This window comes from Felis catus, chromosome C2, assembly GCF_018350175.1.
Source record: "Felis catus isolate Fca126 chromosome C2, F.catus_Fca126_mat1.0, whole genome shotgun sequence".
Taxonomy (NCBI): Eukaryota; Metazoa; Chordata; class Mammalia; order Carnivora; family Felidae; genus Felis; species Felis catus.
In genome coordinates, this window is record NC_058376.1 from 47,903,251 (window position 1) to 47,927,500 (window position 24,250).

The 24,250-nt window shown below is 37.5% G+C and overlaps 1 protein-coding gene across 7 annotated transcripts in view; it reads left to right on the top strand.

Annotated features, from left to right (window-relative positions):
* CMSS1 (cms1 ribosomal small subunit homolog) overlaps positions 1 to 24,250 on the top strand; it is a 381,638-nt gene that overhangs the window by 336,865 nt on the left and 20,523 nt on the right. For 6 of the 7 annotated variants that reach the window (XM_045036812.1, XM_045036811.1, XM_045036810.1 and 3 more), the window contains one exon: positions 11,634 to 11,722. In XM_045036812.1, the coding sequence (XP_044892747.1) occupies positions 11,634 to 11,722 (89 nt within the window). The remainder of the gene's footprint in view (positions 1 to 11,633; positions 11,723 to 24,250) is intronic. The other variant, XM_019839612.3, reaches the window with a different exon arrangement.

A 24,250-nucleotide genomic window follows, 5' to 3' on the forward strand; every position in this document is an offset into this window, starting at 1 on the left:
ATGAAAGTGAGAAGGCAAAAAGGGAAAGACGGTAGCTAGGAAAAACAGAACGAAACTGGAGAGGCATATGCCAGGTAAAACATAAAGCCAGTACAGACCTGTGGGAGATTTTGAGCGGGCCAGTGTCCCTGCACCTGGACCTGGGACTGGATGGCCAGAAAAGACCAGGACACTAAAGGCTGAACCTGCCGGAGCTTCTCTGAGCAGCCCCTCCCAAAGCCACCAAGGGCCCTGGATTGGGCGCCACAGACTTGGGTTTCCTGCTCCTTCTGCAGCCTACCACTGAATTCTTCATTTCTGTTCTCCTTTGCCCCACATTTTTCTTTCTCAGTTAAATTGCAACTACTTGCTAGATTAGAGCCCTAAAATAGTCTTGTTTTTACTTTCAGAGGATGAATTTTGGAGGACGGGGTAAGATTTTGATAGAAAAGCAGAGATAACAAGGACAAAGGGAGGGCTGGCATTCTGGACAGTTGGAGTAAATGAGAGATACACTTACAGACAGTATAATTATTTTCTGGTGTGGCCTCCTTGATGATAAGTACTTATTTTTCAGGCATGAGTAATTTTTTTGAAAAGTATACAAAGCAATAAAGGATGGAGCATGACGACTGTTGGTATAAGTGGAATCAGAATTGAGAGCCCCTTCTTTCATTGGATGTGCTTTTCACTGTTCGTCCTTCCCTTCCCCTCCCCTCCTCTTCTCTCCCCCTCACCTCCCCTGGCTTCTGTTTTGCCAGTATGGCCTTTAGGGCCTTCACTGAGTTCTCTCTTCACAGTGTCATGTTCTTTGGATGTGGGAATTGTGTTCTTTCTCAGTGATGCTGGTGGGAGTCCCTTAATGAGCTGGGAACAAGGTTCTTGAAGAATAGTTCCCAGTCCTCCTTCTCCTGGCCAAATAAAACATTCTGGCTCTTAGGGATGAGTAATTTTAGCAAAACATTTTAGACTGTTGAAGTACAGCTGTGTCCCCAGTATTAGTTGTCAGCATGTATAGTTAGATTTCCCAGAGAACAGCTGACCCCTCTAGAAATATAGAGCACCCCCTGAAACAAGTGAAATTAAACTAAATTAAACAAGATGGATTTTTAAAAACTGAGTCACAACATAGTGATAAAAGGAACAATTCAACCAATAAGAAGCTGTAACAATTCTAAATTTGCACGCACCTAATATACTTATGAGATGTGTAAATAAAAATTGGTAGAATAGCTAGAAAACATGGACTAATTCAAAATAAGAGTGGGAGATGTTAATGCATATGTCAGTCATTGATAAATAAGACATAAAAATTTCTACACATAGAGGCACCTGGGTGTCTCAGTCGGTTAAGAATCCGACTTCGGCTCAGGTCATGATCTCATGGTTTGTGAGTTCAAGCCCCACATCAGGATCTCTGCTGAGCCCGCTTCTTCAGATCCTCTGTCCCCGCCTCTCTCTGCCCCTCCCCCACTCACAGTCTGTCTGTCTCTCTCAAAGTAAATAAGTAAACTTAAGAAAAATATATTTAAAAAATTTATACACATATAATGGGTTTAAAAAACATAATTAACTTGAAAAAAAAACATAATTAACAAGTTTATCTATGATCATATGTAGAACTCTGCACCTAACAATTAGAAATTATACATTTTATTCAAAAACACTGACACATTTTTTAATTGTTTACGGACTAGGCCAGGGCCTGGCAAACTGTGGCCTATGAACCCAATTCAGCCAGGATGTGTTTCTGTAAATACAGTTTATCAGAACACAGCCATGCCCATTCATTTATACAGTGTCTAGGGCTGCTTTTGCCCAACAGCGATTTGAGTAGTTACTCACAGAGAGCTTATGGCTCTCCATACACTCCACCTATTTGCTATATGGCCCTTTACCTAAAAAGTTCGGTGGTCCCTGTGCTAGAAAATAAAGTAAGTCTTAACAAATATCAAATAATTAATATGCAAACCACTTTTCTAACCACAATACTGAAAAAAGATAATGAAAAAAATCTGTTTTGGAAATTTAAAAATACACTTCCAGATAACTCATCAACGAAAAATCGTTGTGGAACTTTAAAACTATTTAGAATTAAGTGATTATGAAAATGCTATAACATTAAAACCTATGGTATTCAACGTCAGTTATATTTAGAGAATATATATAGCCTAATGCTTACATCAGAAAAAGAAAAACTTAGTGGGCTAGCTATCCAGGTACAAAAGTGAGAAAATTAGTAAAGTAAACCCAAAGAAAGTAAAGAACATTAGTGTGGTAAAAATCAGAAATATAATAGAAAACATCTATAAATACAGAACCTGGTTGTTACTGTTTTTTAAAGACCTCTCCAAAGTTGAACAAGAAAAAATAAGGTACAAATAAAAAAAAAAAAAGGGAGAAACAAAAAAGGAAACATAGCTACATACAGTGATCAAGTCCAACAAATTTGATCAGTTGGATAAAATCTCCAATTACCTAGAAAAACGTCACTTACCAAAGCTGAATTAAATAGAAAAAGGGCGCCTGGGTGGCTCAGCTGATTGAGCATCTGACTTTTGATTTCAGTTCAGGTCATGATCCCAGAGTTGTGGGATTGAGCCCCACATTAGGCTCTGCGCTGAGCGAGGAGCCTGCTTGAGATTCTTTCTCTCTCCCTCTCCCCCTCTGCCCCGCTTACACTCTGTGTCTCAAAAATAAGTAACTAACTAACTTGAGGCGCCTGGATGGCTCAGTCAGTTGAGCGTCCAACTTCGGCTCAGATCATGATCTCATGGTTGGTGAGTTCAAGCCCCTCCTCAGGCTTGCTGCTGTCAGTGCAGAGCCCCCTTGAGATCTTCTGTCCCTGTCTCTCTGCTCCTTCCCCTTCTCTCTCTCAAAAACAAATAAACATTTAAAAAAACACAACAAAGTCTTAGTAATCAAGGAGTAGAAGGAAACATCATTAAACTGTAAGCAGCATCTTTTCAGGCAAAATTACTGTGGCTGTTAAAATCATGGACTCTTGGATTTAAATCCCAGCTCTGTCACAATATTAGTTGTCTGACATTGCATAAGTGTTACATATTGTTTAATGAAAGTTAGGGTCTATTATTTTTTAAAGTCGGGTTGCTTGAGGATTAATTTACATTTAGTATAATTACCCTTTTTGTGTACGGTTCAATGAATTTTGACAGATGGATACAGTTGTGTAACCACCAACACAGTTAAGATACATTTCTGTCATCCCTGAGAAGTCTTCCGTATCTGTTCCCAGTAACTACTCATTTGGTTTTTGTCCCTATAATTTGCCTTTTCCAGAATGTTAAATAAATGGAATCACACATTATGTATCTTCTTGAATCTTGTGTGTCTTTAACTTAGCATCATGCCTTTGAAATTTATCCATTACTGTTGTGTGTTTTAGTAGTTTGTTTTGTTGAGAAACTGAGAACTAGTGGAGTTCAGCAGGTTATTAGCCAGTGCACGTCAAGGTTTTTATGAGACCTGGGCTGCTTTTTTTTTTTTTTAATATTTATTTTTGAGAGAGAGAGGGAGAGAGAGCACGAGCTGGGGTGGGGCAGAGAGAGAGGGGAAGAGAGGATCCAAAACAGGCTCTATACTGATAGCAGAGAGCCTGATGCCAGGTTCGAACTCATGAACTGTGAGATCATGACCTGAGCCAAAGTCAGACACTTAACTGACTGAGCCACCAAGGCACCCCGTGAGACCTGAGCTTTTCAATATAAGGGGCCCTCTCTTAGAAAAAGAATATAAAATTACTGATATAAAATTAGGTATGAAAGTAGTTGTTTTAAATAAGAAATAACAACAGTACTGCTGTAAACACAAGAATTCTGAAAGTTTTTATTTTACTCATCCCCATCAAATAAGAACAAAATATATATGGTTCCTTGAAAACTATATAAAATGTACCATCTACTGTGTTCCTACAGGAAAGGTCTTTCACTTTGAATAGACGAAAATGGGAACCTAATTCTCTTAGAGTTTTATATTTTTGATGATTGGAAGGATTTTCCACTGACTAGTTTTTGGTTTCATACATCCCATACCTGGTTTCTCCTCTACTTTCCCTATAGTTCTAGGGAAGGGTGCTACAGGTGTGTTTGGGCCATGGTCTACAATCTCTGAGGGAAAGAGAAAATATGTACAACTTTTTAATTTTGCATACCCTTTTTGCCTTGGGTTGGAAAGGGACAGTATACTTGACTCCTGTATTGGAAGAATTCAACCAGTTCCTTCTAGTGGTATCTTTTTTTCTTCCTTCCTTCCTTCCTTCCTTCCTTCCTTCCTTCCTTCCTTCCTTCCTTTCTTTCTCTTTCTTCCTTTCTCTCTCTTTCTTCCTTTCTTGCTTTCTTTTTTCCTTTCTTGCTTTCTTTTTCTTTCTTTCTTTCTTTCTTTCTTTCTTTCTTTCTTTCTTTCTTTCTTTCTTTCTTTCTTTCTTTCTTTCTTTCCAGTATACTCTCAGGGAGTAGGAAATGCAGCTACCCCATCTTGTTGACTCCACTCAAGAGGCCCAGTCAGACACTGGGACTAATTAGCAGAGACCTGGCCTAACCTCCTCAAAGGCCAGCAGTTCTAGAGGAAGCTGGGAGCTGGAACCAGGCTGGCTAGGTTGGGTCCCATACTTTTCTTTTAATACTCTCTTAATGGAAATCACAGAGCTAGCATCTTTATTTCAGAAAAGCAGTTTTCTCTTTTGGAACCAAAAAACATTGCAGACTAAAGAAACAACTAATTTATTCAACCTACAGTGACATGAGATGATCTCATTTTATATGTTAAAAGGTTTCAGATGAAATAATTTTTTGGCTCAGAAAGTAACTCAGATTTAGAGCATTTGGTTAACAAGGTATTTTAAATATTTCTCATGGGTTTTTGTTGCATAAGAGTCACATACCTTTAAAAATGTGTTATTTTCAACTAGACTTCTTAAAATACAGACTGTACTCTTCAGTTATCCGATTCTGGGCAATGGAGGAATACAGAATTCAGATTTTTAATTTTTTAAAGTTTATTTATTTATGTTGAGAGAGAGAGAGAACAAGCAGGCAAGGAGCAGAGAGAAGGAGAGAGAGAATTCCAAGCAGGCTCCTTGCCATCAGTGCAGAGCCCAAAGTGGGGCTTGAACTCATGAACAGTGAAATGATGACCTTAGCCGAAATCAAGAGTTGGACGCTTAACTGACTATGCCACCCAGGCGCCCCAGAAAAATTTTTTAAACCATTATATGAGTTTTAAAAGTTTTTGGTGTTTGATTCTGACATTTATTTACTTACTTGCATTTTATCCACTTTATCTTGAAATGGCTTTTAAAGTTAATAATGGAAGATTTGTATAAGTGGTCTGATGTTTTACATGTAGAATGTATATTACTTTTATAATAGAAATACAAATGAAGCAATAGGTATGGGGGAGTGCTTTTTCCTTTTTTTAAGTTTATTTATTTTGGGAGAGAGAGCTTGCATACGCACAGGTTGGGGGAGGAGGAGAGAGAGAGAGGAAGAGAGAGAGAATCCCAAGCAGGCTCCAAGCTGTCAGCACGAACCATGAGATCATGACGTGAACTGAAATCAAGAGTGGGATGTTCAACTGACTGTGCCACCCAGGTGCCACATTACTTTTAATCAATACTGGGCTAAATACTTGGGACACTAATGGATACCCTCACAGTATTTATGGGTCAGCAGAGAGAAAGCCTAACATTTATGCAATAGCAGCACACTATATACAAGGATAAAATTATATGCTGATTTATAAGGTAAGTTTAGAAGTACAGAGACAACAGAAAGAAGGAAGGCTGTGTGGTCAGCCAAGGCTTCCCTGAAAGATCCCAGATGAAGATGGGTTGGAGGATGTTAAGAGAAAGGAGGATCTGTGAAGGGAAGCCAGTATGAGAAATTTCACAGCACTAAAGGTGGCTTTGATGGGGAAAGAAATTCCCCAGGTAGGGTTACCAGATTTAGCAAATAAAAATACATGGCTCCTCTTTAAATTCAACTTTCAGATAAATGATGAATAATGTTTAATACCATATAGATATTCCCATATAATATTTGGGACATACTTCTACTAAAAAAATTATTCAATAATTTTTATATTTTTGTATTTATTGTGGCAACCGTACCCTGGAGGCTTTTATTTCTGAAGACTCATCATGGCCTCCCTGGGTTGAATTTATTTCTGAATTCTGCTGCCTTTCTGGCTCTCCTAATCAGGACAGCAGTGACAGGGGTAGCCCAGCAGCAGGATGGGACTCTGGTACCACACACCTGTTGCCTTTGCAGCATAATAATTTTGGGCTTCCTGAAGAAGAAGGTATATTTCCTTTAAACACTTTTTAAATTAAACTTTTTAATTGTGAAATCATCATAGATCCACATGTAATTGTAGGAAACAGTATACAGAGAGATCACATATACCCTTTACCCAGATTCCCCCAATAGTAACAAATTGCAAAGCTATATGTATATGTAAATGGTAACAACAAAGATTTTGAGACTGATTCAGTTGAGATACAGAACATTTCCATCCCCACAAGAATCCTTCTTTTGTTGCTCTCTTGTAACCATACCTAATCCCCCCAACCCTACTCCTTCCTTAACTCCTTGAGACCACTATTCTGTTTTCCATTTCTAGAATTTTGTCATTTCGAGAATGATGTATACATGGAATCACACAGTGTGTAACCTTTGGGGCTTGGCTTTTTTCAGTAAGCATAATTCTCTGGAAATTTATCTTAGGTTTTATGTATTAATAGTTTATTTCTTTTTATTGATTAGTATTCTATAGTATGCATATATCACAGTTTGTCTAACCAGTCACCTATTGAAGGACATCTGGGTTTTTTCTAGTTTGGGGCTATTATAAATAATAAGTAAAGTTGCTGTAACATTTCTGGACAATTTGTTGTTTAAACTTAAGTTTTTGTTTCTCTGGGATAAGTGCCCAGGAGTGCAATTGCTGTGTTGTATAGTAGTTGCATGTCTCATGTTTTTGGTTGTTGTTGATAGAGCTCAAGTGGGGGAAGCACAGAGAGAGAGACAGGGGGAGAAGAATCCCAAGCAGGGGGATTCATGGGCTCCATTTCACATGGGAGATGGGGCTCCATTTCACAACTGGGAGATTGTAACCTGAACCAAAATCAAGAGTCGGATACTTAACCAACAGAGAAACCCAGGCCCCTGTATGTTTAAGGAACTGCCAAACTTTTTTCCATTTGCGGAATGAAGTGGCTGTACTATTTTCCATTCCCACTTGCAGTGAATGAAAATCCAGTTTCTCCGCATCCTCATCAGCATTTGGTGTTGACACTGTTTTTAATGTTATCCATCGGTAGATTTGTACTGATATTTTGTGGCTTTAATTAGCATTTCTGTAGTGGTTAATGATATGGAACATATCTTCCTGTACTTATTTACTTTTCAGTGAAATGTCTATTCATGTCTTTTGCCATTTCCTAATTCTGTTGCCTAGTTTTTTAGTGTCCAATTTTGAGAATTCTTTATTTTGTCTAGATACTGGTCTGTCCTTTGTTAGACATGTGGTTTGCAAATATTTCTCCCACTCGGTACCCTGTTTTTCTACCCCCTTAACATGGTCTTTGCCAAGCAGACGTTTTCGATTTTGGTAAAGTCTAACTTATCTATTGTCCCTTTTATTGATTGTACTTTTAGTGTCAAAACTAAGAACTTTGCCTAACCCTAGATCCTAAAGATTTCTCCTTTTTTTCTAAAGATTTTATAGTTTTACATTTTACCTTTAAATTTGTGATCCATTTTTGAGGTAAATTTTGTATAAGGTGTAAAACTTAGGTAAGTCTTCATTTTTTTGCCTATGGTTTTTTTCCCCAATTTGTTGAAAAGGTTACTTTTCCTCTCTTGAATTGCTGCTGTTAAAAATCAGTTGGGTAGGGGTGCCTGCGTGGCTCAGTCTGTTGAACATCCAACTCTTGATTTCAGAGAGAGAGGGAGAGAGAATTCCAAGCAGGTTCTGCTGACAGTGCAGAGCCTGATGGTGGGTTCCATCCCATGAACCATGAGATCATGGCCTGAGGCAAAATCAAGAGTCAGATGCTTAACTGACTGAGCCACCCAGGCACCTCTATTTAGGTCTTCTTTGATTTCTTCCATTGGTGTTTTGTAGTCTTAAGCATGCATGTCCCATACATGTTCTGTTAAATTTACACCTAAGTATTTTAAGTTTTTTTCAGCAATTGTAAATAGCATTGTATTTTTAATTTTTGTGTTCATGTTTGTTGCTTAATATATAGAAATAAAATTTTTACATGTTTATCTTTTATTCTACAGCTTAGCTAAACTCACTTATTCTAGCACGGTTTGGGAGTTTGGGGGTAGACTTTTTTTAGATTTCTTGGGATTTTCTATGTAAACAATCATGTCATTTGCAAATGGGGGCAGTTTGATGTCTTCCTTTCTGACGTATATGCCTTTCCTTTCCTTTCTTGCCTTATTGCACTGATGAAAAGTTCTAGCACTGTGTTGAATAATTCCGGTCAGAACAGACATCTATGCCTAGTTCCCAATCAGGGAGAAAGCATTCTGCCTTTCATTATTAAGTATAATGTTTACTGTAAGTCTTTTATACATGGTGTTTATCAATTCCTTTTAAATTTGTTGATGTCTTATGGCCTAGAATATGCTGTATCTTAGGCTATGTTCCACAACACTTGAAAAGACTATGTTCTGTTGAGTGGAGTATTGAGTACAAATGTTGATCAGATCCTATTGGTTAATTGTTGTCACTTCATTCTTCTATATTCTTGCTGATTTTATGTTTAGTAATTCACTCAGTTTTTGAAAGAGAACTCTTGAAGTTTGCCACTGAACTGTACTTTTGTCTATTTCTTCTTTCATTTCTATCAGTTTTTCCTTCCTGCGTTTCCTTCCTGCATGTGGTGCATACACATTAAGGATTGCTATATCTCCTTGATACAGCCACACTGTTATCATTACAGAATGGTAATTTTTCTCTTTCTGTGGTAATTTTCTTTACGCTGAAGCCACTCATCTGATATTAATATAGCCACTCTGCTTTCTTTTGATCAGTATTTCTATGTTACATTTTCCCCATCATTTTGCTTTCAACTTGTATATCTTACTACGTTTGAGGAAAGTTTCTTGTAAATGGCATAGTTTTTAATCTATTCTGTCGATCTCTATCTTTAAATTTGCATTTTTAAGCCATTTGCATTTATGTAATTATTGATATGTAAGGATTAAACCTTCCATTTTATTCTGTTTTTTTTATCTGTTTGCTGTTTTTAGTTTCTCTATTTTCTCTTTCCTTTTTGTTCCTTGAACATTTTCAAAATTCTATTTTTATTTATTTATGTGTTTTTGAGTGTATCCCTTTCTATAGCTTTTTTAGTGGTTGTTAAAACCACTAGGGTGAGTGTGACCTTGTTACCACTTTGCCATATGGAAAATGCTGACACTTTACCAGGCCTCCTCTAATACCATCCTAGTGGGGAGGGAGAGGTGCACTTCATTACTGCCCAGAGGAAGTGGAATTCAAGGCTCACCATATGGTCTCTATTGATACTGCAATGGTGGTGGTAGTGATGGGAGGAGGGAACAGGGGTTTGTTACTACCCTTAAGGGATGAAAATCCCTTTGGGGTTTCATTCCCTGCTTGACCATCTCTGATAACACCCTGGTGGAAAGTGGAGTTGGGTACCTCATTACAGCTTGGCAAGAGTGGAAGTCTAGGCTCCCCACTCAGCCTTTGCTGATGTGGGCAGAGCCAGTTTGGTTTTTTTGTTTGGTTGTCTGGGTTTTTTTGGTGGTGTTTGGAGTCAAATAGTTATTGTCTAAACATTTTCCATCTTACTGTGTTGTCTTTTTCCTGGTCATTTTGTTAAATAGAACAGATGTTTGGTAGGGCTTTTTTTTGTCTGCTCCCATTGGCATTTCCAGGTTGCTGGCTTATTTAGCTCCAAGCCTGAGATAATGAGGCAAAAGAAAACCCAGAAAACTAACTACTGTGATGTCATTTATACCCCGAAGTCCCAAAGTGCCTTCTTCTCTCTACTTTTAGGCTTTCTATGTTTGTTTTATATATAATGTCCAGGAGTTTTAGCTGTACTTAGCAGGAGGAAGAGGGAAAAATACTACTACTCCTACTATTACTATCTTTCCAGAAGCAGAAGTTCTATAAATGAAGTAGAAGTTCTATAAATGCTATTAATGCCAACGTAATCACTCATTTAGAAGCCCTATTAATCTTCTACCTGCTAATACTCTATGGGTAGAATCCTTTTTTTCATGCTATACAGCTAATTAGAAATATGTGTCTTCACTTCTCTGTAAAAACAGAACCAATAGGAGATCTATATCTGTATCTTTTTCTATCTGTATCTGTCCATATGTAAAATAAGAAATTGACCTGTGCAGTCGTTGAGGCCAGCAAGTCCCAACCTCTGTACTGTGAAGTGGCCAGCTGGAACCCAGGTTCCAATCCTGGTCAGAAGGCCTGAGAACTAAGAGAGCTGATGATGTAGTTCTAGTCTGAAAGCTGACAGGCTCTAGATGCAGAAGGAACTGATACTTCAGTTCAAGTCCAAAGGCAGAAAAAATTCTTACTCAGCAGAAGGTCAGCCTTTTTGTTCTACTCAGGCCTTCATCTAATGAGGCCCACCCACATTAGGGAAGGCAATCTGCTTTATTCAGTCTACCATTCAAAGATTAATCTCATCCCAAAAACCCTCATAGAAACACCCAGAGTAACGTTTGACCAAATATCTGGGTACCCCATGGCCCAATCAAGTTGTCATATGAAACTAACCACCATAGTATGCAAACATTTAAAAGCTTAGGACTACCAGATTGGTTAATTTGAACTTAAATATGAATTCTAACCAAGGTTGCTCACAAATTCACATTTTGGCTTGACTTTGAGATACATAGAGAAATTCAAAGAAAGTGAGTAAAACCTTTCAAGGATTCAAAAAATGTGTTTAAAGAGAGCAACTGCTAAACTCTGGAATGCAGTATGGCATTATGGGAAATGAGAAATTTATAGTTGCTGTGTTTCTTCAGTAGAGCTTTATAAATAGGGAAACTGTTAAAACTTACATTTTTCATGACTCTTAGAGTAAGAATTAATTTTTTCCATTGTCAAAAGATTTAAAATATTCAAAGTAAGTATTTCTCATGGTCTATAATCCTTTTGTCACAGTCTCTTAACATTCCCCCGGGGCCAGTGCCGAGCTATCTAGAGCTGCTGGTTTTCAGGGCAGGCAATACCGCTTGCAGAGAAGACTTTGGACTCAAATAGATCTGGGTGTGTGACCTGGGGCAAATTGCTTTACCCCTCTAAACAGCAACTTTCTTATCTGAATATGACAAGTTTAATATCTGTAAGATCCGTATAAGTGCTCCATAAGTAAACATTTTCAAATCTTAGGCATCTGGATAATCTGCACTTTTGCAGTTTTATAGAAAAGACTGATATCTTGGTGTTTAAATCTCTACATTTTGGATCATTTCCTTGAATTCAGCTTCTTAGAATTATTGAGTCAAGGATAGAAACTTCTAGAAAGGGAGTACCAAGATTGCACTAGCAATAGGAAAGAGAGAGAGAGAGAGAGAGAGAGAGATGCTTTTCTAATTGTTAAACTTTATATTTCCTAGAGGCATCAGATGGTGAAGGAAGAGGAGACACAGAAATGATGCAGCAGGAGACAGCTCCAGTTCCTGCCCTGTCAAAGAAAACCAAACAGGTGACCGTACTGTGGGAGAGTCACAACTGTTGGATTCTAGAATCATCTTCTACCCCTCTACAGCATTCTCTGTTCTTTAACATCAGTTAGTGGGGTTTGAGGAAGCCTAGATCTTCTTTGCCTTTGTAAACACCCATGTTTTCATTAATTATAAACCAGCAAGGTCTATTTTCCCCCTAAATTTTTTTTATAATATAAATATATTTTACAATAATGGTATCTTAGATTCTTGTACCACATGTTTACCAAAAATCCAGTATTACTTTTTTTGGTACAGTTCCTAGGAAAAGACAAATAGCATAAAGACATGCAAGATTACCCTGCACACCAGTGCATGATTACAGTACCATGCCATGCTGCCAGCAGGTCCCAGGGTCTCATGTCTACCTAGCATTATGGTCCATTGTATGAATATTTATCAAGGGATTTCTGCCTTCAATATTACCAAAAGTGGCCTTTTGATATATTTTGCTCCCTGGATTTATGACCTTTTATTTCCTTTTTAATCTTCCTATTGGCCACTCACATCCATTTGCAGCTTTTTCACATTGTGTGTCTCTCAAACCGGATTGGTAACCATGTGTGATTTTTTCTTAAATTTTTTAATGTTTATTTATTTTTGAGAGAGAGAGACAGAGTGCAAGCAGGAGAGGGGCTGAGAGAGAGAGGAAGACAGAATCTGAAGCAGGCTCCAGGCTCTGAGCTGTCAGCACAGAGCCCAACATGGGGCTCAATCCCACAAACCGTGAGATCATGACCTGAGCTGAAGTCAACACATAACCTACTGAGCCACCCAGGTGCCCCAACTATGTGGGATTTTTTAAAGGATTATCTACTATCAAACTAAAATTATCATCTTCTTCACAGTAATGATTTGTGGTCTTATTGTAAGTGGCCCTAAACTCATTCCATGAGAGGATGACTCTACCCAGTTTGTAACCAGGCTCAGATAATTGTGGGAAGCAGTTTAGCATACTGGTGACCTACCTCCAAGCTGTGAGATATTGAGCAAGTTAAACTCTCTGTGCCTCAGTCTCCTTATTTGTAAAATGATGATAATAAATATATTTTCCTCACAGAGTTGCAGTGGAGATTAAATAACTAATACTTGTTAAGTACTTCAAACAGTGGTTGGCAAAGAGTAAACACCAAAGTGATCATTATTATAGTGAATAACACTTCATCTTTTTTATTTTGTTATTTTTTTCTTTGAGGGATGGGAGAATATGGAAAGATATGCATATTTAATATGCAATCATCTTGGTTTTCTCTCCAGCCATTAAATATTTTGCTCCAAGGTCCTATATCAGGTTTTGGTTTTTTTTTTCTTTTTGCTGTTATTTTATCTTACTTTTTTAAAAAATTTTTTCTTATGTGTATTTATTTTTGAAGGAGAGAGAGACAGAACATGAGGGGGGAGAGAGAGGGAGACACAGAATTCAAAGCAGGCTCTAGGCTCTGAGCTGTCAGTGCAGACCCCGACATGGGGCTCGAACCTATAAACCACGAGATCATGACCTGAGCCGAAGTCAGAGGCTTAACCAACTGAGCCACCCAGGAGCCCCATTTTATCTTACTTTTTTAATTCAACTATAATTAACATAGAGTGTTATATTAGTTTCATGTGTACAATATAATGATTCAAAAATTCAATGCATTATTCACTGCTCACCATGATAAGTGTACTCGTAATCCCCTTCACCTATTTTACCCATTCCTCCACCCACCTCTCCTTTGGCAATCACCAGTTTGTTCTCTGTAGTTAAGAGTCTGTTTTCTGGTTTGTCTCTTTTTTCCCCTTTGTTCCTTTGTTTTGTTTCTTACATTCTACATATGAGTGAAATCATATGGTATTTTTCTTTGACTGACTTACTTCACTTAGCATTATACCCTATAGGTTCATTCATGTTGTTACAAATGGTAAGATTTAATTCTTTTTTATGGCTGAGTAATATTCGTGTGTGTGTGTGTGTGTGTGTGTGTGTGTGTGTGTGTGTGTGTGTATCACACCTTCTTTTTCCATTCATCTATGGGTGGACACTTGGGTTGCTTCCATATGTTGGCTATTGTACATAATGCAGCAGTGAACATAGTGGTTCATGTATCTTTTTGAATTAGTGTTTTTGTTTTCTTTGGATAAATACCCAGTAGTGGAATTACTAAATCTTATGGTAATTCTGCTTTTAATTTTTGGAGGAACATCCATACTATCTTTCACAGTGGCTGCACCAGCTTACATTCTTACCAACAGTGCAGGAAGAGGGTTCCTTTTTCTTTACATCTTCATCAACACTTGTTACTTCTTGTGTGTTTTATTTTAGCCATTCTGACAGGTGTGAGGTGATATCTCATTATGGTTTTGATTTACATTTTCTTGATGATTAGTGACGTTGAGCATCTTTTCATGTGTCTGTTGACCATCTGTATGTCTACTTTGGAAAAATGTCCTCTGCTCATTTTTACTTGGATTATTTGGGGGTTTTGGTGTTGGATTGTGTAGGTTCTTTACATATTTTGAATATTAACTCTTTTTTTGGTGTATCATTTGCAAATATCTATCATTCAGTAGGTTGTCTTTTTGTTTTGTTGATGATTTCCTTCTCTGTGCAAAAGCTTTTTTATTTTGGTATAGTCCCAATAGTTTGATTTTGCTTTTGTTTCCCTAGCCAAAGAAGACATATCTAGAAACATGTTTCTATAGCTGATGTCAAAGAGATTCTGCCTTTTTTTTCTTTCCCTCTAGGAATTTTGTGCTTTCAAGTCTTACATTTAAGTCTTTAATCCATTTTGAGTTTATTTTTGTGGAGTATAAATAAGTGGTCCATTGGAGTAAAGAAGTGGTCCAATATTATTCTTTTTCATGTGTATCGCTAATTACATAGCTGTCCAGTTTTCCCAACACCATTTGTTAAGGAGACTATCATTTTCACATTGTATATTCTTGCCTCCTTTGTTGTAGATTAATTGGATAAAAGCATAGTTTTTTTCTGGGCTCTCTATTCTGTTCCATTGATCTATGTGTCTGTTTTTGTGCCAGTACCATACTCTTTTGATTACCATAACTGCATAGTGTATCTTGAGATCTGATATTGCAATACTCCCCATTTTTTTCTTCTTTTTCAAGATTGCTATGGGTATCCAGGGTCTTTTGTGGTACCACACAAATTTTAGGATTATTTGTTCTAGTTTTGTGGAAAATGTTGTTGATATTTTCATAGGGATTGCATTAAATCTGTAGATTGCTTGGGGAAATTAATGGAAATTTTAACAATATTGGTTCTCCCATTCCATGAATATGGAATATCTTACCACTTGTTTGTGTCATCTTCAATTCCTTTGATCAGTGTTTCATAGTTTTCAGAGGACAAGTGTTTCACCTTCCTGGTTAAGTTTATTCCTGGGTGTTTTATTATTTTTGGTGCAATTATAAATGGGATTGTTTTCTTAATTTCTCTTTCTGCTTCTTTATTATTAGTGTATAGAAATGCAAAAAAATATTATTTATATTAATTTTGTATCCTGTGACTTTTGGTGGAGTCTTCAAGATTTTCTGTATATAGTATCATGATATCTGCAAATAGTGAAAGTTTCCTTACCAATTTGAATGCCTTTTATTTATTTTTCCTTGTCCAATTGCTATGGCTAGGACTTCCAGTACTATGTTGAATAGAATTGGTGAGAGTGAACATCCTTGTCTTGTTCCTGGTCTTAGAGGAAAAGTTCCCAGTTTTTCATGATTGAGTATAATGTTAGATGTGGGCTTTTCATATTTGGGCTTTATTATGTAGAGAGGTATGTTCCCTCTAAACCCACTTTGTTGAGAGTTTTTATCATGAATGGATGTTGTACTTTGTCAAACACTTTTTATGCATCCACTGAAATGATCATATGCTTTTTACCTTTCTCTTGTTGATGTAATATATCACATTGATTGACTTGATAATATTCAACCACCCTTGCATTCCAGGAATAAATCCCACTTGATTGTGGTGATTTTTTTTTTGATGTACTGTTGGATTTGGTTTGCTAATATTTTGTTGAAGATTCTTGTATCGATGTTCATCAGAGATATTGGCCTACGTGTCTCTTTTTTTGTAGTATCTTTATCTGGTTTTGGTATGTGGGTAATGCTGGACTCATAGAATGAAATTGGAAGCATTCCTTCCTCTTCTAGTTTTTGGAATATTTTGAGAAGAAAAGGTATTAACTCTTCTTTAAATGTTTGATAGAATTCACCTGTGAAGTTGTCTGGTCCGAGACTTTTGTTTGTTGGGAATTTTTCTATTACTGATTTAATTTCATTGCTGTTCAGTCTGTTCAAATTTTCCATTTCTTCCTGATTTACTTTTGGGAAATTATATGTTTCTAGGAATTTATCCATTTCTTCTACATTGTCCCAGTTGTTGGCATAGAATTTTTGATAATATTCTCTTATGATCCTTTGTATTTCTCTGGTGTCTGTTGTTATTTCACCTCTTATTTCTGACTTGATTTGTGTCTTCTCATTTTTGATGAGTCTGAGTAATGGTTTATCAGTTTTTTTGATCTTTTCAAATAACTAGCCTCGGGTTCATTGATCCATTCTGCTGTTTTTTTAGTCTTTATTTCATTTATTTCTGACCTAGTCTTTATAATGTATTTTCTTCTATTGGCTTTGGGCTTTGTTTGTTCTTTTTCTAACTTCTTTAGGTCTAAGGTTAGGTTGTTTATTTGAGATTTTTCTTGCTTCTTGAGGTAGGCTTGTATTGCTATAAACTTCCCTCCTCAGTGCTTTGCTCCATCCCAAAGATTTTGGATGGTTGTGTTTTCACTTTCATTTGTCTCCCTGTATTTTTTTTTTACTTCCTCTTTGATTTCTTGGTTGACTCATTCATTGTTTAGTAGCATGTTATATAACCTTCATGTATTTGTGGTTTTTTCCACATTTTTTCTTGTGATTAATTTCTAGTTTCATACCATTTTAATCAGAAAAGATGCATAATATGATTTTAATTTTTCTTTGGCATTTTCTGCATTCATTGCACTGATGTGGCTGCTATCTGGGTGTAGCCATGGGACAAAGTGAGCTTAGGCTCCTCCTACTCTGCCATCTTCCCAGACTGTCCCCTCAGGTTTAGTTTTAACTATTCCTTCAGAGGCCTACGGGCTAACATCCTTAGCCTTTTCATTTATTTCACCAAGGTGGAGTTTAATTTTACCTTGGCTTATCCCATTGACCACACCATATTCATGCTTCTTTGACCTTTGCCTCTGTAGTGCCTACCTACAGAACGTGTTTCCAAATATCTTTCTTTAGACTCCATTGACTTTCTTTTTCCTTTCTTTCTTGATTTTCTTCTTGCTTGTTTCTCACTTTTTCAGGACTCAGTGCAGAAAGACTAAATTTGCCCAAGCCTCTACCTTTACTTCTTTTTATTGTCTTTGTATCCACTTTACTAAATTTCCACCTTTTATTTTAGCTCCTTCTTCCTTGACTCTTCTTTTCCCACAACTATTAAGTTAGGTAAATGGCAGAGAGTCATAGGAAGAACAAGGAAAAATGGGAGAGGAGAAAGTGAAATACATTCTCTATTTCTGTGAGCATTCATCTATCTTTTGTCAACCTAGGTTTTAACAATAATAAAGAACACTTATTGAGCACTCACTATAGGCACTGTGCAAGATACCATGACTCAGATGATACTGTAAAGTAAGGGGTACCCTGTGCCCTATGAGATAGGGGGTACCCCATTTTACAAGTTACCTGGGACTCACAGAGATGGGTTCTGGGAGTCATGCCCCACTTGTCTGGCTGTGAGCCAGGTGCTGAGGATGCTGCTGCTACCATCTCCCTTTTCACCTGTCCTTTCTCTTTCAATTTAGGAAAATCAGATTTACCATGTCCTCATATGCTTTCTTGGCCACATGCCATTGCTATTTTCTGCCAAGAAAAAAGAATTATGAAAGTTTAAGATTGTACTGCCCATTTTAACCACCTTTCTCTTGCTCTAATTTCTTTCACTACCAAATTACTTTAAAGAATCCAAGTCTTAGACTGACAGAATGCCCTATCCCCTTTCTCTATGTCTATCCTCATTTCTCTGGCCAGAGAACTCACAGGGAAATCTTCTTGTGCCCTCTGCCTCATATGAGTGCTCTTCATCTAGCTCCTGGTCCCCCCACCAAGCTGTATACCTCCAGGACAGAGTTTAACTGTGCATCTCCACAGCACCCAGCACAGAACCTCACCCAAAATTGACACTCTTTATTTGTGAAATGAAAGAAAAGATGCCTATACCACGATCCTAGTTTTCTCACCACTCTTCCAATCTCAGCTCATTGTGTCTCTACTTGTGAGCCATCTGCTGTCTGCAGAAGTAGGTGACCCAATGTCCCTCTTCCAGCCCCTTCCTTGAAAGACTCTCCCACTTTGACATTCAGAGCTGGGATCCCTCCTCTGTCACCCCTGACTGCCCAAACAGTCCCTCTGGCTCCTCTCTGGGTTCCCCATCCTCTCTCTCCAGCTACTCTTCTCTCTCTGGAAATCATCACACTATCACAAGGATGACCTTCTTATGGATAGGCTGTCCTTTCTTGAATTCTTCTATAGTTGCTTCTGTACATAGGGCTTAAGTCTCCAATCAGTTCATAAGCACCTTGGGGGCCAAGGTTTCTTTTGTGTTCACTGTAGTACCTATCACAGTGCTAGGCACTGGACTCATTTGGCAGTTGTAACAGAGTATTTGTTTTTTAATAGTAATTATTACATTCCTCCCCTGGGTCAAAACAAAAGAAAAAATAAATTCTTTTGTGCTATGTTTAAGTTTTGAATTTTTTTTCAAATTTGCTTAGTTGCTTTACTGTTCTTTAGGCTTTTTTTATACTTGTATAGGAACTTCCTGGCATTATGCTGCCAGCTGTAATATACATTTAGGCTTAAATATCACCAGGTAAGAGTGTCTGTTGAGTTAGATCATGTTCCCTCCTTTGCCATCCCTGGGCCTCACATTCCTCTTACTGAGTCCATGCCTCCCATCTGTCCAGTATTTCCAGCAGTAGATTTATAACTTTATAAAAGTTTTTTACCCATGCAACTACATCATCTCTAGCAACCATTTCACATCTAAATAATCATCCTTGGCCTCCTTAATAATGTTAGTATAAAGATTTGCCAACACTTCTTTTTTTCCAGATACTGCTTCCAAAAAAAATGATGAATTTCCTTACTTCTAGAGATTGCATCATCCTCTTCCCTCCTCAACATCAGTCACTTCAGAGCCAACCCTAGTGACTTTGTAATTACGGTTCCCAGAATATAATTCCTTATGAGGGGTTTTGTGACTTTTCATAGATGCCTCCATGATGTCAGCCGCCATGGTTCCATAACCCATCCTCTCTCCCTCAAAGACCACATTTTTTTTAACAGTAGCCTAATCTGTTTATCTCCTCAGATCATAAAGGACTCCTCAGTAAGAGTACTTATCCCTTTTCCTCTCTATTCATCTTTCTCACTGTTGTATTTTCTTAATATTTACTTATTTGAGCATTGATAATTTCATATCTCTCCCACTCTTCATCTTCAAGATTATTCTTGACTATTTTAAAAGAGGACTATGTCCTATCCATCCAATGATTTACCTTCTTCCTTGCAACTGTCTCAATTCTTTTCCTCTTTGTATTAATCTACTATTGCCTAACAAATTACCACAGAAGTTAATAGCTTAAAACAGAAAAATAAATTATATCAGAGTTTCTGATATCCCACAGGCATGGCTTAGCTCAGTCTCTCTGGCTATCCATCTCTTATGAGGTGCCAGTCAAATTGCGGGCTGGAGTTGAAGGGCTTGACCTCCTTATTGGTAAGCCTCAATTCCTGACCATGTGAGCCTATGCACAGGGCTACCGCAGAACATTGCCACTGGCTTCCCTCAGGCTAAGTGACCCAAGCAGAAGCAAGCAAGAGCACTCAACACAGAAACCAGTCTTTTTTATGTTATATTTGATCTCAGAGCTGACCTCTAATCCTTTCTACCTTATTCTGTTAGAATCAAGTCAGTAATTCAAAAAGTGGGAATGAAGACCTGGAGATAGTGATTACCAGTAGCTCTCCTGGAATCTACCCTCTGGCCTCGGTGATTTATATCCCTCCCATATGCAGAATGTATTCACTCCTCACAAAGAAAGCAAAAGTCCTCTCCCTTTACAGCTTAAGCTCAGTGCATAGAATTTTATTGTCTAAATCAGGTGCAGGGGCATTTAAGGGTCCTTGGGTTTAGTTCCCTAAATAAGGCTTCTTAAGAACATTTCTTCTCAACCTATTAAACTAAGGAAATAGTTTAGAATAACCTTTATAGGCATTTCTATTCAAGTAGTTGATACAAGGGGTCATTGGTCCAGAGCACTTGAAAATGTTGGGAGTTTCTTTATTAAGTTTTAAGGCCCAGGTTCCTTAGGTTCTTCCATGGTTCTCAGCTCTGCTTTTGGGTATCTTTGTGTTGCCCTCTGAGTCATCCTTCCACCTTTTCTTTTAAAATGAAAGCTAGCATAGATTTGCAATGGAAAAGCTCTTTTGGCCTTCTTGACAGTGGAATTCTGAGGGTTCAAAGACCTCGCCTCATTTTATTCCATCTCTCAGCTTCTCAACTCAAACTACACTTATTTCTGAATATATAACTCCTTTAAGAATTCTGTGGGTCTTCTGTGGTTCTTCTTGGGTTTACTTGATTGGGCAGAAGTCACACCCACAAATCTTTTCAAGATAAACTTTTCTCAGTCTTGGGCCCCTGTTGAGAGAATTGAGGGACAGTAACTCTTAAGCTTCCTAGAGGCATGTTTGAGATGATCTGTGAGATACATCTTTGATTTCTTTAAAGAGATCTTACGAGACTGAATAGTACTCTGAGGTACCACCTTTGTTCTTTTTTTTTTTTTTTTAATATATGAAATTTATTGTCAAATTGGTTTGGTACCACCTTTGTTCTTTCTGAGGTCTTAACAAATGGATTTGCACTCCTATACCTTGACTTCTTTGATAGTCCTTTCAGTTTAATTTCTTCCTTCGAATTTTACTGTAAGCCACAAGAAGAAATTAGGTGACACATTCAATGCTATTTGGATCTCCTTTGCTGGATTACCCATAGTATTGGACACATTTTCTATTTTCCACATAGCTGCAGACAACACTACTTTGTACCACTAAACTTTGTACGACTACATAACAAAAATACCCTTCCCTCCAGTTTCCAATAAGATTTTCCTCTCTATCTATCTATCTATCTATTTATAAGTAGGCTCCACACTGAGCATGGAGCCCAACAAAGGGCTCAAACTCACAACTCTGAGTTCAAGACCCGAGCTGAGATCAAGAGATGCACCCTTAATTGACTGAGCCACCTAAGTGGCCCAGATTTTCCTCACTTTCTGCAGGCCTACACCCTCAGTGTCCTCAAAGTCCAAATTTAAATTTTTTTTTTCAACGTTTATTTATTTTTGGGACAGAGAGAGACAGAGCATGAACGGGGGAGGGGCAGAGAGAGAGGGAGACACAGAATCAGAAACAGGCTCCAGGCTCTGAGCCATCAGCCCAGAGCCTGACGCGGGGCTCGAACTCACGGACCGCGAGATCATGACCTGGCTGAAGTCGGACGCTTAACCGACTACACCACCCAGTCCAAATTTGACAGGCAATGTGTTCGGAAACACTATTCATCCATTCAGTCACCTGAGTTTTGACACATTTCAAAGTAATTAACAAAATCAGTACTCTCCTCCCAGACACTTCAGCATGCATATCATTAACTGAAGTTCAGTATTGAAAGATCTTCTTTTTTTCCTTTCAAGGTAAAGTTAACATACAGTAAAATGCAAATGTCAAAGGTATCATTCACAGAGTTTTGACAAATTCATACAATTTTGTAACAAAACCCCCTACAGATTATCATCACCTCAAAATCCTCCCACACCACCTCCATATCACTATTCCACAGTCCATGCCCCAGGACCAACCACTGTTCTGATGTCATGTAAGTGAAATCATATAGCATATGCTCTTTTGGTCAAAGCTTCTTTTATTTGGTACAGTGTTTTTTAGATTCATCCATGCTGATGCATGGTGTTTCATTTTTCTTATTGCTGAGTACATTAGTCTGCTAGGGCTGCCATAGCAAAATACCACAGACTGGGTGACTTAAACAACAGAAATTTATTTCTCACAGCTCTGAAGCCTGGAAACCCAAGATCAAAGTGTCAACAGGTTTGGATTCTCCTGAGGCCCCTCTCCTTGGCTTGCAGATGATCACCTTCTCACTGTGTCCTCACATGCTCTTTCCTCTGTGAGTGTCTCTTCCTCCTCATATAAAGACACCAGTCCTACTGGATTAGGATCCTACTCTTAGGACCTCCTTTAACTTTATTACCTCTTTAAAGTGAATGTCTCCAAATACAGTCACATTGGGTGTTAGGGCTTCAAAATTTGAATGGGAGGGAGGTGGGTAAAATTTATTTCATAACATTTTATAATATTAAATTATATGAATACCCCACAGTTTATTTTTCCTTTTTTTTTTAATGTTTATTGATTTTTGAGAGAGAGAGAGCACAAGGAGGGGAGGGGCAGAAAGACAGAGAGAGACACAGAATCTAAAGCAGGCTCTGAGCTGTCAGCACAGAGCCAGACACAGGGCTCAAACCCACAAACTGTGAGATCATGACCTGAGCTGAAGTCAGATGCTTAACCGACTGAGCCACCCAGGCATCTCTATTTTTCTGTTGATGGATACCTGGGGCTACTTCCTATTTGGGACTACTATGAATAAATCTGCCACAAACATTCATATACAAGTCTTTTTCTGAATGTATATTTTTATTTCTCTTAAGTAAATACATAGGAGTAGAATTGCTGAATCATGTTTAGTTTTCTAAAAACCAACCAACTTTTTTTCCAAAACCAATGTATCATTTTTGTATTCCCACCATCCTATATATTTGGAATTATCACTCTTTTAATTTTGGACATTTTGATGGGTGTGTACCAAATAACTTTGACCAAACCCAAAAGAAACTAAAACAGCAGTTCTAAATTTGGTTTTAATTTTTACAGTGAACGTGCTTGTTTTTGTTGTAAAATGGTAATTTTTTTTTTATTTTTACCAAAGTGATAAGCAAACACTATTAAAAGTCTTTCATAAAAAAGCAGGATCACCTTGCCTACTCTTATCCTAGGTCTTTCTTCGGAGGCAACTACCCTCAGCTTTTAGCCGTTTTCCTTATTTGCTAACATATAGTTTATACTGCTGGTTTTTTCATTTATCAGCTCCTGACATGATCTTTTAATTTCCTGAGGTAGCATATGAGGACACATCTCTGCCATCTACCCCATACTCCCTCTCTAATTGTTAATTCCCCTGCTAACACAATATCAAATTGTGGTTAAAACCATTGTCATTATCTCACAGTTATGACCATGGAACTACCGTTTCAGTGCTGAGGGTGAAAAGACTATAATCATTCCTCCTTTCTTATATATACAACTCTTTGTTTTCATGGCATTAATATTTACCTCATTTCTTCATTTGCCCAGCTTATTGTGTTCCTACAGTTAATTGTTTCCATATATTCCAGTATGTTTTCCACATGTCCATGAATATTTTCCATATGCTCAAATAGATCACTCATTGTTCTTTCCTGCAGACCTCTATACTCCTATTCCACTCTGAATAGGTTATTCTCTTGGTCTGCTGAGCACTTGAGATTTGTCTTTACTGCCCCTTCAACACTGTCCTGGATTAATTTCTTTATTTGCTGAATCCCATATCTTTCTCTTTTTTGATTTAGCCCTTTATCTAGCTAGAATACAGCTTTTAGTATCTATGGGTAGGAAGTCCATTTTTTGAGACCTTAAATACCTGAAAATACCTTTATTTTACTCGTAACTTGTCTGATAGTTTGGCTGGGTATAAAAGTATAATATGCAGATAAATTTTCCTCCTAATTTTGAAGGCATTCTTCCATTAAGCCCTAGCATCCATTATTGCTGTTGCAGAATCTGACACAATTCTTTTTCTGGATTCTTTGTATTTTGTATGTTATTGTATGTTATTGTTTCTCTTTTTAGAAAATTTTAGTCTTTTGTTTGTCCATAATGATCTGAAATTTCACATTGATGCTCCTTAGTGTGGGTATGTTTCATATACATAATATATACATATATACATATTATATATATATATATATATATATATATATATATATATGTAATGGGTTTTCATGTTCTAGAAAGTTTCCTTCAGTTCTGGAAAGTTCTTCCTGCATTATTTCTTTGAGCACTCCTTCTTCACTGTTTTATGTGGTCCCTTTTTCTGTAATACCTTTTACTGGGATGTTGAATCTCTTGGACTGATTCTCCATCTAATTTTCTTACCATTTTTCATCTTTCTGGAAGATTTCCTTTATCTTCAAGCCTTCCTCCTGCATTTTTATTCCATATTTCTTATTTGTTTTCTTTTTTGTTTCATGGCAGCAAATTCTTCCCTTAGGTGTCTGAGAATATTA